We start from the raw sequence: 15,390 nt of genomic DNA, 5'->3' as shown, positions 1-15,390 counted from the left end.
ATAATTGCAATTTACATATTGAAACATTCAAACAGTACATAAGTTTTGTCTTTACATAAATCAATATTTAAAACATTTTGTTTGTAAATTATATATTCAATTGCTTAAAGAGATGAATAAATTGAGTTGGCTTCAATAACTCCATCAGTAGAGCATTGTGCTTACATAACCTCAGGTGTAAATCCCAGGTGCATGGTTTGTCACTCCTTACCTATGGTTGTTTGTTCCTCAGAAAGCTGAGAAATGGACTTGCCTATCCAACACCACATCACCCTACTTGCTCTAGATGGCATGCAATGGGTCTCTCCTATGTTGTCCAGTGAAACTACAAAGAGACCCTGCCTCAAAATGACTGTAAGTGTATCACCCAACTCACAAACAAACCAACTCTATGATACCATACTGAAGTGATTATGGGTGGTTCATAAAAATGTTTGTAAAATCTGCCACATATATACTACCACCACTCTCCGCTAGGCTTGGTGTACTACTGACAATTACTCAAACCTCTATTGAGCAATTGATAATAATCTTGTTTCATTTCCCTGATATATATACACACTGCTACTTATAACTAAACAAAATCTCATTCTAGTGGGACTGAAAATTAGGATTTCTAGCTCCTGCTAAATATTCTTTTAATATACAGCATATATCACCAATCACTTGAGTCACAGGAGATGTCTCATTTAGAGTATATGATTAATGACACAGGCTACACTGTAGAGCTGTCTCATTTAGAGTATGCAATGATGCCTCAACAGTCTGTGATTCACAATTCCTTACTATAAAAAGCTATTCGTGTAGATCAAAGACTAGGAGTACACTTATGATCCAGCATTCCTATGAGAAGAGATAAATGAACATGAGCAGAATCTGGACATCATATGACACAAAATAATCTCAAACTTGATTGAACACTCTTAAGTCATCCCTGCATGTTAGTGACCTCAGGAAATCAAAGTTGCAAGCTACTTTACACTTGATTTTGGCATACTGGTAAAAAATATAAAATATATTTCATAGTCCCTTTGAAACAGTAATCATATTTCGTTGTGAGTGACCATCTAAGTACACATCACATAAAATAATCAAAATGTTAATTAGCATGCCTTGAGCCAGTCATGTCAATGAAAATCAGCCGAATATCCAACGAGAGATCACTTAGCATACTGGTCATAGAAAGCAATCTTGACTTTTTCAATCTGATGGCAAAGTTTAATGGCAGGTCCTAGTTTGAGCTCCAAATGTTCCTGTACTGTTGGAAGAGTCAGTAGCAGCAGTGCTTGGCCATCAATCTCCTGTATATGTGAAAATTGTCAGTTAATAACAAAATTATACATTAACAGATGACAGGTAAAACATCACACACAATTACAAGGTGACAGGTAAAACATCACACACAATTACAAGGTGACAGGTAAAACATCACTCACAATTACAAGGTGACAGGTAAAACATCACACACAATTACAAGGTGACAGGTAAAACATCACACACAATTACAAGGTGACAGGTAAAACATCACACACAATTACAAGGTGACAGGTAAAACATCACACACAATTACAAGGTGACAGGTAAAGTATCACACACAATAACAAGGTGACAGGTAAAGTATCAAACACAATAACAAGATGACAGGTAAAATATCACACACAATTACAAGGTGACAGGTAAAACATCACACACAATTACAAGGTGACAGGTAAAACATCACACACAATAACAAGGTGACAGGTAAAACATCACACACAATTACAAGGTGACAGGTTAAACATCACATATAATAACAAGGTGACAGGTGAAACATCACACACAATTACAAGGTGACAGGTAAAACATCACATATAATAACAAGGTGACAGGTAAAACATCACAATTACAAGGTGACAGGTAAAACATTGCACACAACTTGGACAGTGTCAAACCAGCAACGGCTCTGCTACGTGGCAGGAAATCCCCCCTCCACCAACCACCCTTAGATGCACACATCCCAGATGGAAAAGTATGATTTTTGGATTTTTTGGCAAAAGAAAACTTGATTTATCGCCGTGAAACTGATTTTCCTATTTATGGTGTAAGTGACCAAGACTTTTGACCTTCAAAGCTGAAAAGCAATCCGGAAGCACCGTATGATGTTTGACTATGATTGGCCAAAGCAATTTTGAGTTTTCATAGGGAAACTGATTTTTCTATTTATAGTAACAGTGGACTTCAGAACTGTAAAGCAATAAGAGTAAGAAAGTATTGTATGAAATTTGGGTTAGATTAGCAAAAGCAAACTTCTATTTTTCACACAGAAATCTGATTTTCTATATACTAAAAGTGACTTTGACCTTTGAAGCTAAAAAGCAATCCCAAGCAAGCACTTTCAATAAGGAAGCACAGTATAAAGTTTGAGCTGGATCGGCCGAACGAAACCCAATTAATTGCAAGGAAATTGAAAAAAAAAAACAACATGAAATTAAATGATTTTCTATTTATAGCAAGTGACCTTTACCTCTGACCTCTGGACATGTTAAGCTAAATCAAGCCAGCATTTCTTTTGAAGTAACACTGGATAAAGTTTTCTATTTCCCTGAATAGCAACAGTGACCTTGACCTTTAACCTTGGAAGATGAAAAGCTACATACCCCATGCAAGCACTTTCTTCAAGGAGGATTTGCATTAAGTATGAGTGCCATTGGTATTTCAGATACTGTACAGGAACCAAAAAACTGACAGACGGACAAGCTGATTACTATAGGGCACCCGCATCTCGATACATGATGACAGAATTACATGAATTCATACCCGGAATCTAAAACAAATATACCTGATCTTTGAAAAGTCGACATAGATGAGCACAGTCGGTGGTTTTGATGAATCGAACCACTTCTGACACAGACCAATTCAGTGGGTTAGACTCTAAATGTAGGACTTCCTTAGGCTCCTTCTTTTCCTCCTTAACCACTTTGCTGTGGGAATGTATCAACTGATTGAGGAAAAAGAACAAGTTTTAACAATGACCATGTCTAAAAGAAATTTGTGGAATTAATACCAACAAGAGCAGTTTTAAGTTTTTCGTTCACAGCAACATTTTATGTATCTCTTTCAGACTAGAATGATCTCTAAATGCAATTTTTGATTGTAGTAATCATGTCATAAAAAGGATGATTTACCTTTGAGCCTTGGCCCTTTCCATGATTAAGGGATTTCACTGGTGATGACCCAGGAGTGATGAGAATCTTCTTATGAGTCCTTCGCTCAAAACTGTATTTTGGCATTTTAGCACCTCTGGTTTTAATCTCTGATGGCGGGGGAAGATGATGAGTATATTTCCTTTTGTTATTGTACTTTCCTGATTTGCGTTTGATTATTTTCTCAGTAGAGTCATTTGTACCACTGCTGTCTACAGTATGTGTATCACTAGCTACACTCTCTTTGTCCTCATCACCATTCTCTTCCTCTTTCTCTAAATCTGGCAGTATACCTAATGGAGCCTCATTCAAATGCAACAACCTTATCTTTCTTCGTCTGCCACGTTTTCCGGGCTTTTTGGGACCATGCTCCAAGTTTGTGTGACCACCCGGTGGTCGGCCTAACTTTTTCTTCTTCTTTCCATAATAGTAGGCTACAAAAAAAATCAATTTTATCACATACTTGTAAGCTTAGTTTGTATATACACTTGTAGAGCAATCTAGGACCTCTAATAATATCTACTATAACTTTCCAAAGCTCTCAGCTATGCCTTACCAAAGGTGACTTTTTACTGTCAATACAGTATTGAAATCCTGCTTTGGTTGTATGCTGATGTCAGTAATTCTAGAATTAATTTCAAGTTAATTCTTTTTCGCAGCCAGTGTCCATCTTAATGCATTTGCTGTTCAGCCCACGGAGAAAGGCTATTGAAGTGTCTTAAGCCATTTTTTATGTCCATCAAGATAATGCAAGGATTGATAACACTGATAGTGTTTACTGCTTAATATTTTTGGTCTCATCATCACAATCCAGTATCAAGAAAGTCCTTAAAAAACGAATTATAAACCCTTGAATATATTCTATGTGAAGCAGCATCCAACTAAACAGTTTGATCATTTGATACAACCTGATGATCATCTGATACAATCTGATGATCAACTGATACAACCTGATCATCTGAATCAACCTGTTGATCAACTGATACAACCTGATGATCATCTGATACAACCTGATGATCATCTGAATCAACTTGTTGATCAACTGATACAACCTGATGATCATCTGATACAACCTGTTGATCATCTGATACAACTTGTTGATCATCTGATACAACCTGTTGATCATCTGATACAACTTGTTGATCATCTGATACAACCTGTTGATCATCTGATACAACTTGTTGATCATCTGATACAACCTGTTGATCAACTGATACAACCTGATGATCATCTGATACAACCTGATGATCATCTGATACAACCTGTTGATCATCTGATACAACCTGTTGATCAACTGATACAACCTGATGATCATCTGATACAACCTGATGATCATCTGATACAACCTGTTGATCATCTGATACAACCTGTTGATCACAACCTGTTGATCATCTGATACAACCTGATGATCATCTGATACAACCTGATGATCATCTGACACAATCTGTTGATCACTTACTGTATTTGGTCTTTGTGAGTTGTGCACATGATTCAGGACAGCTGCCATTGACAAAATTTGGACTGATGAGGTTTGGACAACATTCCAGCTTGATACAGACAGACCGACAGAATTCTTCTAGTTGATCTGTGGTCCTACAGATCTCCACCATAGCACGGTAACTCTTTCCTTTATACCTAGCAGAATATAGGTATATAAATGTAGTTGTAGGTTATCTGTTTTTTCACACCATTTAGTGTAATAACTCTTTAATTTGAAAGTAGAATTCAGACTAACAAATGTTTCTACAAAAACATTTGGTATATATATATATCCATTCTCATGACCAAGTTAGGCAGAAAATTGTTTACAAGCTATCACTTGTCATTTCTCTGTGCAGTTTTTTATAAAAAGTCAGACTGGGGTTAAAAGTAGAAGGAATATATATGAGGTTATATTTGAATATGGATTGATATTGGATTTTTGCTACTCACTTGGCTTTGAGTGATTGCTGCATCATGTTGGGATTGATTTTACCCTCAACCTGGAGCTCCCTCAGGACACGACAAGATTTGTAAGCAACATTGATCAGCATGGAGAGCACCTCCTTCATCACCAGGGAGATGGGGCCTGGGCCAACACACTTGGGGAGCAGGGCTATGCGACCTTTGCTAAGGTAGGGGCCAGAGAAACACTGATGGTTGTAGTAGATCTTTGGACACCAAGCATTCCCTGTCAAAAAACAGCCAACTTTATGATGTCATTTCAGGAACAGTAATTGATTATATCACTTAAGATATTTTTTAGAGTTGTTTTGATCTATTTAGATACAAATAAAAGGACACCATGCATAAGGTATGGAATCTCTGCAAACTTTATAACTAGTGTTATGATGTTACCTGCACTAATCCCTCCAAACTTTAAAACTAGTCTTGTGTTCTTACCTGCACTATCACCATTTCTTAACTGTGTGTAAGCTTCATCAGTTAGATTATCTGGAAGTCTGTAAAATCAAAATGAGTGAATAAATAAAGTCAATTTTCTTTAAGATAATAGCTAATTCTCATACTGAACAAATATGTACATCTACAATAAAAAATGACCAACTTCAAATTAAAGAGACGTACATCTACAACACAAAATGGCCAACTTCAAATTAAAGAGTCATACATCTTCAACACAATCTGATCAAGGAGATCAGAATTTGAAATGAATAAGATATTTATCTTTAGATATTAGCATGGTGTACAAACACCTTGACTATAGTAAAATAATGCAAAAGCTTATATACCCTGGGGGAACCACAGCCACACGCTTCTGTGGACGTCCTTTCAGTCCTGTTTTCCTAGGCGGCTTCAGTTGGTAGCCATTGCTCTCACACCAGCCGACTGGAAACAGGTTGTGTGAATCTACATGCTCGATATGACTTGCCACAACACGTGCACTATTGTCCAGATGAATCCAAACCAGTGGCTCCACTATCTTTGTGATTGTTGCAGCACATATTAAATTTGGATTTTCAGGATTGACAGCTTCCAACTTCATCCCACGCTCAAACTGATGATCTGGTTTGTCCTGAGAAGTATAGTAAGTGTTATCAGAACTTTCTCAAATGAAAATCAAACATCATGATAAATTTTTTGTCGTAAGTTTATCTGCTTTTCTTTCCTGTTTTTACAATATGACAGGCAATGAGATTCTGAAAGATTCTATCCTATTTGCATATAATTATCATCAAATTTATTGGGAAGAAAATGAACAGAAATAAATTGTTTCTGATATTGTGTGAAGTATTTCTATTCTACTCTAACTTGAAGAAAATGAAGAACGGAAATTCAGAAAAGATTTACTAGATTAAAACAGGATTCTGGTGCTGCCTTTCCACGAGTGTATTCAAGATACTCTGTCCAGTTAAAATCCACCTTAGGCCAGCCTGCAATAAGAATGTAAGCTGATTTATTCTAATATATTAACTAGTTAAAAAATTTAAGACACAATCAACATTACTACTTTTCACAGGATCAAAAATAATCAAGATTTTGAACCCAGATTTTAAACAAAGATGATATGACCATACGAAAAAGAAAATAAAAATTAAAAAAAAAAAAAAAAAAGTAAATGAATTGAAATACCAGTCCATTGTATATCTAATGAACACAAATCCAAAAATCATGATATTTAAAACTGATAAACCACAAAAAGGAAATTGGCACAAATTTAAACATATATAAAATGATTCTGTTCTATCTGATCAGTGAGAGGACCTATACCTTTAGGAGCAGTTAGCTTGAGTCCCTTGTAGTGACACCATTTAACGGGGAAGATGCACTTAGAATCAGAGTAGCAAGAGAATCGGATACGGAAATGTGGATCAGCAGACTGTAGGTCATCTAGTTCCACCAGAAAGTACTTCTTGTCCAAGATGTCTACCACTGTAGCCGGACAAATCTGGTTACGTGTAATGGGGTTTAGTGCTTCAAGCTTCCAACCCTTCTGGAAAGTATGATGGATGATTTCCACCTGATCCTGAAATCAGAAAAAAATTGTGGTAAGGTGCAGTTAATAGAACAACATGTAAGTAAATTTTGGGCGCTTTTATTCTAGATACAATAAACTTTCACTGAGAAGACACTGATTAATAGAAATCCATAACTTCAAAAACAGTCACAGGTTATAATTATTATAATGACCGAGTTGAATATGTCAATAATCAATTATAATAAGTGGATATTGAGAGCCAATTTCATTCTTTTCCTAGTATAACAAATTTCAACTGGAACACATTCTAATACTGATTGCGCATATCATAAACCTTACCTTTAAAAGTCACCAGCAAGAACCTGAATTCAAAGTAATTTTATAATGCATATCTGCAAGTGTAGTTGTTGTAATTGTTTACCTTAAATATGGCCAATGGTAGTATCATATTCTCTGATTCCTGTAAGGCTTTTTCTAGAATCTGCATCCATTCTTGCTCGGAGTGCTCACTAAAGAGTTCTGATAAAAGGACAGGAAACATGAATATATCACTGGTGAACAGTGCAGTGGAAATAGCCCATCCCCTTGAGTTACAGGGAAGGTGAAGAACAAGAACCATTTTGAATTTCTTTTTAATCATGTTTTTCATTCAAACTTGTGAAGTCACAGTGGTAACTATAATGTATCCAAGATCTCTCAGTTCTTTGAAATTACTGTAAATACACAATACTGCAAATGGTATAATTTGGTTCAATTATACAATCAGAAGCTCTACATTTCATGAACATAACAAAATAAAATTATAAACTAAACAAAAATAAAAATCCAACCATGTTCAGAATGAATGTTTAGAACCTTCTTGACATTGAGTTGTCTACCTTTAGGTGGATTGTATCTATATGCATTTGACTTGGCCCAGCCAATGGGGTGTAGTCTGTGGTTTAGATAAAACAACCAGAAGTCATTAGCTGCAGTATCAGCTCCTTCAAACCTAAGATACAGTCGACCACCAACATTTTCTATAATTTTGACAAGCCATATCTCCATGGGGTTGATAGGATGCTGCAGTTCTAGCCTCATGCCCTGTTTTAGTTGGTCAATGGGGGTGATGCCTGTGGTCTGAAACATAAAATGGACAAAAATTTATCAAATACCATTACGTTCTATACCAAGTACAATGTGTATCTAGTGATGACATTCTATACCAAGTACAATGTGTATCTGGTGATACCAAGTACAATGTGTATCTAGTGATACCAAGTACAATGTGTATCTGGTGATACCAAGTACAATGTGTATCTGGTGATACCAAGTACAATGTGTATCTGGTGATACCAAGTACAATGTGTATATGGTGATACCAAGTACAATGTGTATCTGGTGATACAAAGTACAATGTGTATCTGGTGATACCAAGTACAATGTGTATCTGGTGATACCAAGTACAATGTGTATCTGGTGATACCAAGTACAATGTGTATCTGGTGATACCAAGTACAATGTGTATCTGGTGATACCAAGTACAATGTGTATCTAGTGATACCAAGTACAATGTGTATCTGGTGATACCAAGTACAATGTGTATCTGGTGATACCAAGTACAATGTGTATCTGGTGATACCAAGTACAATGTGTATATGGTGATACCAAGTACAATGTGTATCTGGTGATACAAAGTACAATGTGTATCTGGTGATACCAAGTACAATGTGTATCTGGTGATACCAAGTACAATGTGTATCTGGTGATACCAAGTACAATGTGTATCTGGTGATACCAAGTACAATGTGTTTCTGGTGATACCAAGTACAATGTGTATTTAGTGACGACATTCTATCCCAAGCACAATGTGTATCTGGTGATTACATTACAATGTATACCTGGCTCACCAGTTCATTTATGATATAATAAATGCAGCTTGTCAGAAACTCACTTAAACATTAATGAACCGAGGAATAAAGATAATATCATCAGATTCATCAATATGAATTTCCGGCTATCGATACTGGAGGCTGTCATGTCCAGTAAATCTATAATCTATAATCTGTAAAATAACATTCTACTTCTTCATTCTTTTTTTCATATTGATTAAACACATTTTCATTTAGTTATATGTGGTAATTTAAACAAATTTCAGGAAAACAACAATCTGATAAAGTTTATATATAGAAATATTCTTGCCACAAGTAATCACTTCTTCCCCAGTATTTTGATTTAAAAAAAAAGAAGAAGAAAAAAGACCTCTGTAGTGAACATACTGATTGACAGTTAGAATGACATAGCTAGGAGTACAAATGTAATGAAGACGAGTATCTGCTGAGATCCATGTTACCATACCATGGTACATTTACATACCTTATCAAGAAGATAAGAAGGGGCTGTTCTGGCCCCTGTTAGGGACTTGACTAAGAACTCCCTCCAATCATCAAATTTGTCCTTAATGGCTGAAAAGAACATAACATGAGAAATCATCAAATTTGTCTTTGATTTGTTGAATTTTATTTTAAAGTATTGCTGATGAAACTTGCTACTCTTAAGGATGTATATCTGAGTACCAAGTTTGTATTATCTTAGGTATCGATTTCACTGAGTTATGTGTATGAGAGTGGGTGCTTATCCATGCGTTTCACAATATATATTTTGTTTTATATTCATACTTATAACTACTTAAATAATAAATTTTTAATTCATTACTTATTCATTTCTGTCAAGCCATGCTATGAAACATGTATCGGGTAAACAACAGATGAAGATAGGGTCAATCTTCCATGCATAATATCTCCATTCATAGAAACAAAGTTGAACCATCAGATAATTAAAGTATTTCATTTGGTCTTTTAAACTTTGAATTATCCATGTTTTACTGTATAATGCAAACCTTTTTGGTAATTGAAAAATGATTATTCATGTTGCTATCAAATCTGGTTTTTTTACTGACAAAACTGTTCTCAAAACCTATGTTTTTTCCTTGATTTTTCAGATTTCATGGGACAATCATCCATTTTTTCACTTTCTCTCAAGACTTTGACATTATACATTAAAATAAACAAACAAAAAGCATGCCTCACCAAACTTGTTTTGAAATTATGATCGATTATACTGAAGGTAGTGTTGTGAAATGACATTGTATTTAAAGTACAGTTCTGAGGATTCCGGCTAGCTACACCGGGAAGGCCTCGAACTTTTCCATTACCTATGTTCAGCTCTTGGTTATTGTGAGATGTTATTCCCCTTTGATGCATCTGTCTTACAGTATTGTAATATAATGAGGAATCACTCATTTACACTACCCAATTTTACAATAGTACACATTATTTTTGCTTCAAAAAGTACAAACATGGACTCATCTCAGGCTGGTTTGTTTCAATGTTTAATTACAAGTACTTCAATCTGTTTCACAAGTTCTATATAGAATAAATATATTATTAAAAATAAAACAAAAAGAGCACAACTCTCCATTTTTCTCAATTATGAGTGTTTGTGCTCTGCATAATTGCTGATAATCATAATTGTAATAGAAGTGGCACGAGATCAACAACATCAATATTTGTGCTTATACCTTTGCTGAGTCACCATCATGCTTTTCTACCCTTATTTAATATAATGATCTTATTAGATTTACTTTGTTTTCAAAATTTCACACCCTTATCCCTAGGTTTCATCTTGTGATTAGCAAACACATTCCAGAATGCCAAGAAGCAATGTTAAGTGTAAACCAGATACAGACTGTGTTTTACATAAGAAGAAACAGGTGACTGGGCTTTGAAAAGAGTGATGTCATAGATAGGTCAACCTATGTTAAATTTGAAATTTTAGCATTGCACAAATGTTCATGCTGCCCATGAATTATATGCTTATGTGAAAAATACAAAATGATGATTACTGCTCAAATAAGTACTTTTACAGCACACAGCTTACTTTGGATCAAGTGGTTTCAACAAATGTCTACCTACCTTCTGGAGGTTGCAGTATTTGGTTGTTCTGTGCACACCAACCAATGGGATGGATTTCAGAGGTCATAAGATCACACCAAAAGTCTGCTGTAGTATCTTCCTCATAGCCATCATACCGAAGCCGTAACAATGGGCCACACGTCATGATGACCGAGGCTACCCAGTATGTGTCTGTATGACATTTGTTGGGAACCTCCAGCTTCATGCCTTTCACAAAACCACTTTCAACACTACATTCCACCTGTAAATACAGTAACTAATTATTACAAATTACTAATATTATCATACTGATTTAATCAGATTGTGTCTCACGTAGCAGTGTATATTTATTATGATCTTCAATAAAACAATGGTATATGATATAAAAAAAGTTATTGAAAAAGTCTTTAAAAACTTGAAAACTGGTCTTTTTACATCAGTACTGTTTACTATAGGATACAGCAAAACTTGTTACTCGATATAAACAAGAAAGTAATTTGGAACTCTAAGAAAATGTTTGAATCATCATACATGTTTAAAGGCTGTTGGGGGCACAGCAGCAGCCCCAGTCTCCTGTAGGTACTCCTCCCATACAAACTCAGGTTCAGCATATTCTACTGGAACCCCATCTGTATAAAGTTCATTTTATCAGCAAAATAAATAAATGTTCAATCCATCATTATGCATCCACTTAAATATATGAGTGGAAAACATGTAAATTCCATGGTTATATTTCATTATTGTGCAAATAACTCATCGAAACATACAGTAATTAGCAAATAATAAAGTAGATATTTGGAAGAAATTAGTAGAATAATCATTTTGGTAAAGCTATCAATAAATATTTATTATTTATATTAGACAGCAAGACAGTCTGAAGGACGTCAATCTCACCTGCTGTATAATCAGCTGTGTCAATTTTATCATACTTGGTACTACTTTCTGGACTAGATTTATCTCCCTTTTTTTCTTCTGTCTTGCTAGTAATATCAGGTGTTTTGGTGTTGTTTTCCACCAGTTTTTCTTTAGAGTTTGGCTCCTTCTTAGTAGTTTCTACAGTAGGTTTATCCGGAACAGGAGTATTTGGGTTTGAACTAGAGTTAGTCACTGGGACCAACACAGGTGGCATATCAGGAGTATTACATTTAGATGTTGATGGAGTCTTTTTACTCAAGTCAGTTGGCATTTCAGTATCAGGTCCTGGAAAGGACCCTGGCCTGGACGGGGGACCATGACTTGCAGGCGATATGGGTGGATTTAGATATTGAATGGGTTGATGCTGCAAGGTTTGTACAGCATTGTGGCTCCCGGGGGGAGGGCCTGCTGTAAACAGTCCTGTTGGAATGCCATTATTCTGTGTTGTTCCCAAGATACCTATACCACCAGGACTACCGGGCACTGAATTAATGATGGCGGCTTGCTGACCACTGAGAAAGATTGGCTGAAACTGTGTCATGCCCTGCTGAGATGCAGCAAATACTGGTGTTGGGCCAGCCATAGTTGATACATGGAAGATGTTGGAGCTAAGTGGCATTCCCATGGAGATGGGAGTTGTGGGACTAAGAATCTGCTGCATTGGTTGTCCCATTGGCTGACGGAAGGCTCCACTTGGAACCAAATGAGGAATCTGCCCCCCAGGAATTGGTGATTGGACAGTCATTGGGCCCCTCATGGTCCCTCCTGGTGACAACTGAGGATAGAAATTTGCCACTCCAGGATTTGGTGACAAAAGTGGAGAGTTAGGCAGTTGCAATGGACTAGACACTGGACGATTGGCATGTTGACCTGGATGGGTAGGCATTGCATTTTGTCCAGAGTGGTTCTGCATGATAACCTCTGTATGTCTCCACAATTAAAAGATGTGTAGCTCCAACCTCCTTGGTTACAAAAACATCACCTCAAATGGAGTTGTTCAAGCCAGACAGGGTCAGCTACAAACCCTGAGCAGGTGTAGCTTACATCAACAGCTACATTTGTTTTTTGTCCTGTAATACAAAAAGAAAGTTTAAATTTCAAACTTTGATACATCTTTCAAATTCATGCCAAGAAAGACAGCATAATTAACACCATCAGTTTATATTAAGACCATGCCTTTACTCTTAATATATAACCATTATCTATTATTATCCCTATAGGTCATACCTTGGCCCCTTGTTCATTTAGAAATGTAGTGTAAAATACTTGCATTGACATTACCAAGCTTCATTAATTTATCCCAGTGCATTATATACTGTCCAAATATCATTATCCTGAGTCTCCTGCTAAAAGATTTTAACAGAAAAATTTACATGTCTTGTGACATTGTAAGTGGGTCATGTTTGAATATTTGTTAGAACAAATTTACCATTTCCAAGAATGCTACCTGTTGGTAATTATAATGATCCATAAACACTTAGGTATTGATCAGAGGTTGTTGCCAAATAATTATTTCAGCTCAATCAACACCAGCTGTGTATTTGAATATTCTGACATTCAATCATCATCCTAGTTCTGATGCTTTATGTTTAAAGAACGGGAATGCATGTGACCCATGTAACCTTGAAAATGTGTCACTGAATATGAATAATATACAACCTACAATCTGACTCCTATAATTTGGAAAACATCCACGTAAATAAAACATGTGAATGAAATAGAAATAAGGTCGACTCTTGTATATTGTATGTAATAGTCACAAAATCATTATACATTATGTATTAGCCAGACTGTATGCAATGGTGTTTGAAGTTTTATTAGGAATGTACATTACACATAATTGACTGTAGCAGTCATTTTGTATATTTGCAAATTAAAGACAGTTGTTATTTGTAATTCTTGATAATACATGTAAAAATTTCCAGTTGTCCTTGTCTTTTGTCTTTGCATACTTTATATCAGTACTATCCTACAATGTCCAATTTAAAAAGTAGCTCATTTCAGCACTGCCTACTACATGTTTGTTCTAGCACTGTATTCTTTTCAATTACCTGGGCATTGAATGAATTATATACAAGTCATATAGTTTAACTCCACGAAATAAAAACTTCAATGGCATAATTTGTACATAATTTACCCTTCACCAATGATAATACCAATGCACAACAAATTGACAAATCCTGTCTAAACTTGTTTTGTATACACTAAACAAGTGATATATAATTAAATGTATCTATATTGAATCCATAGGCATAAAGCTTTAGGTGTATCTTTCAGTTGAAACATATATAAATTAAGTTTTTATGTATTTTATACCAGAGCCAAAATAATGATTAAATTTCCCTTCCATAATTAATTGAAAATGGAAGTATTTTACTAATGGAAGCTAAGTTCATAACATTTTCTGACACCTGACTGAGATATATCTTTGCAAAATATTGTACATCACTTATGTTATTTACTTTTAATCTACACAATATTGATTTCATGTGAATACCTGAAAACACATGGGTTTGTGACGTTTTAACCTTTTGACTGTTTACACATTACAATGTGTAGGCACCAATCTTTTTTCACCATTCAAATATAATATTTAAAAAAAAACTGCTCAAATTGGAATAAAATGTTTTACTTTAAACAATGATCTTAGATATATATAATCAATACCTAGTTTTGATGTCAGGTAAAAATTCACCATGAATTATTGAATATGCAACTAGGTAAAGTTATAGGACCAGCTAAAGAAAATTATATTGCAAGATACTTATAAAATTCAATATGAGGTTTTTTTTCTATTCAATATATAACACCACATGAAAAATACCAAATAGATTTTAAATTTCAGGAAAAACATTTCACTGACATCTATTGTTCATTCTTTTTGTCACTTGTCATTTTATTCTTGAAAATTGGAAATTGAAAGTGTCAATTTCCTTGACACCTGATAATCTTTCGATTATTCAAGTTACCTTTAAAAAAAAGCTTAACTACAAATCAGCAAGTGGAATTATACATGTGTAAAATCACCAATCAGCTCTAGCTACAGAGTACTAGGTAGAAGTATCGTTGTTTTGTTCCTCAGAGGTAGAAGAATTCATGTAAGGGCATGAGAGAATATTCCATCTTCACTGATTTACTGATATAGTAACTAATGAAATAAGATTTGATAGATATCTGTTTGTTAATGGAACTAAAATGGGAATATTTACAACAATGGCAGTTCCGTTGGTTTCTTTATAAAACATCTTGAAAGGCTTTACAACTTATGTGGAAATCAATACAAAATTTTTAGTCATAATTCAAAGGTTTATTTCCTTTTTATGACATGAAAATGACAAATACTTTTAAATTCTAGATAAAACTGTACTTAAAAGTTTCTTTTACTAAAAAGTCATTTTTTAATTGCACATACAAATGAACTAGCAAAAGCAAAAAATTAAAAAAA

At 35.0% G+C, this 15,390-nt stretch overlaps 1 protein-coding gene across 1 annotated transcript; it reads right to left on the bottom strand.

Annotated features, from left to right (window-relative positions):
- Nucleotides 1-1,160: 1,160 nt before the first annotated feature.
- Nucleotides 1,161-12,831, bottom strand: LOC132544989 (scm-like with four MBT domains protein 1). Its single transcript, XM_060208654.1, has 15 exons — nucleotides 11,925-12,831; nucleotides 11,562-11,659; nucleotides 11,052-11,292; nucleotides 9,454-9,542; nucleotides 7,977-8,217; nucleotides 7,520-7,617; nucleotides 6,891-7,146; nucleotides 6,471-6,553; nucleotides 5,912-6,195; nucleotides 5,565-5,623; nucleotides 5,115-5,352; nucleotides 4,642-4,817; nucleotides 3,165-3,616; nucleotides 2,819-2,977; nucleotides 1,161-1,301 (listed from the first exon to the last, which is right to left on the bottom strand). The coding sequence occupies exons 1-15, from the start codon at nucleotides 12,829-12,831 to the stop codon at nucleotides 1,161-1,163; spliced, it is 3,522 nt and encodes a 1,173-aa protein (XP_060064637.1).
- Nucleotides 12,832-15,390: the final 2,559 nt, after the last annotated feature.

This window comes from Ylistrum balloti, unplaced genomic scaffold (genome assembly GCF_031769215.1).
Source record: "Ylistrum balloti isolate Yb309-2 unplaced genomic scaffold, AGI_CSIRO_Ybal_v1 Utg369818, whole genome shotgun sequence".
NCBI classification, from domain to species: domain Eukaryota; kingdom Metazoa; phylum Mollusca; class Bivalvia; order Pectinida; family Pectinidae; genus Ylistrum; species Ylistrum balloti.
The sequence above is the reverse complement of the archived record's forward strand: the minus strand, read 5'-3'. Positions and strand labels throughout refer to the sequence as shown.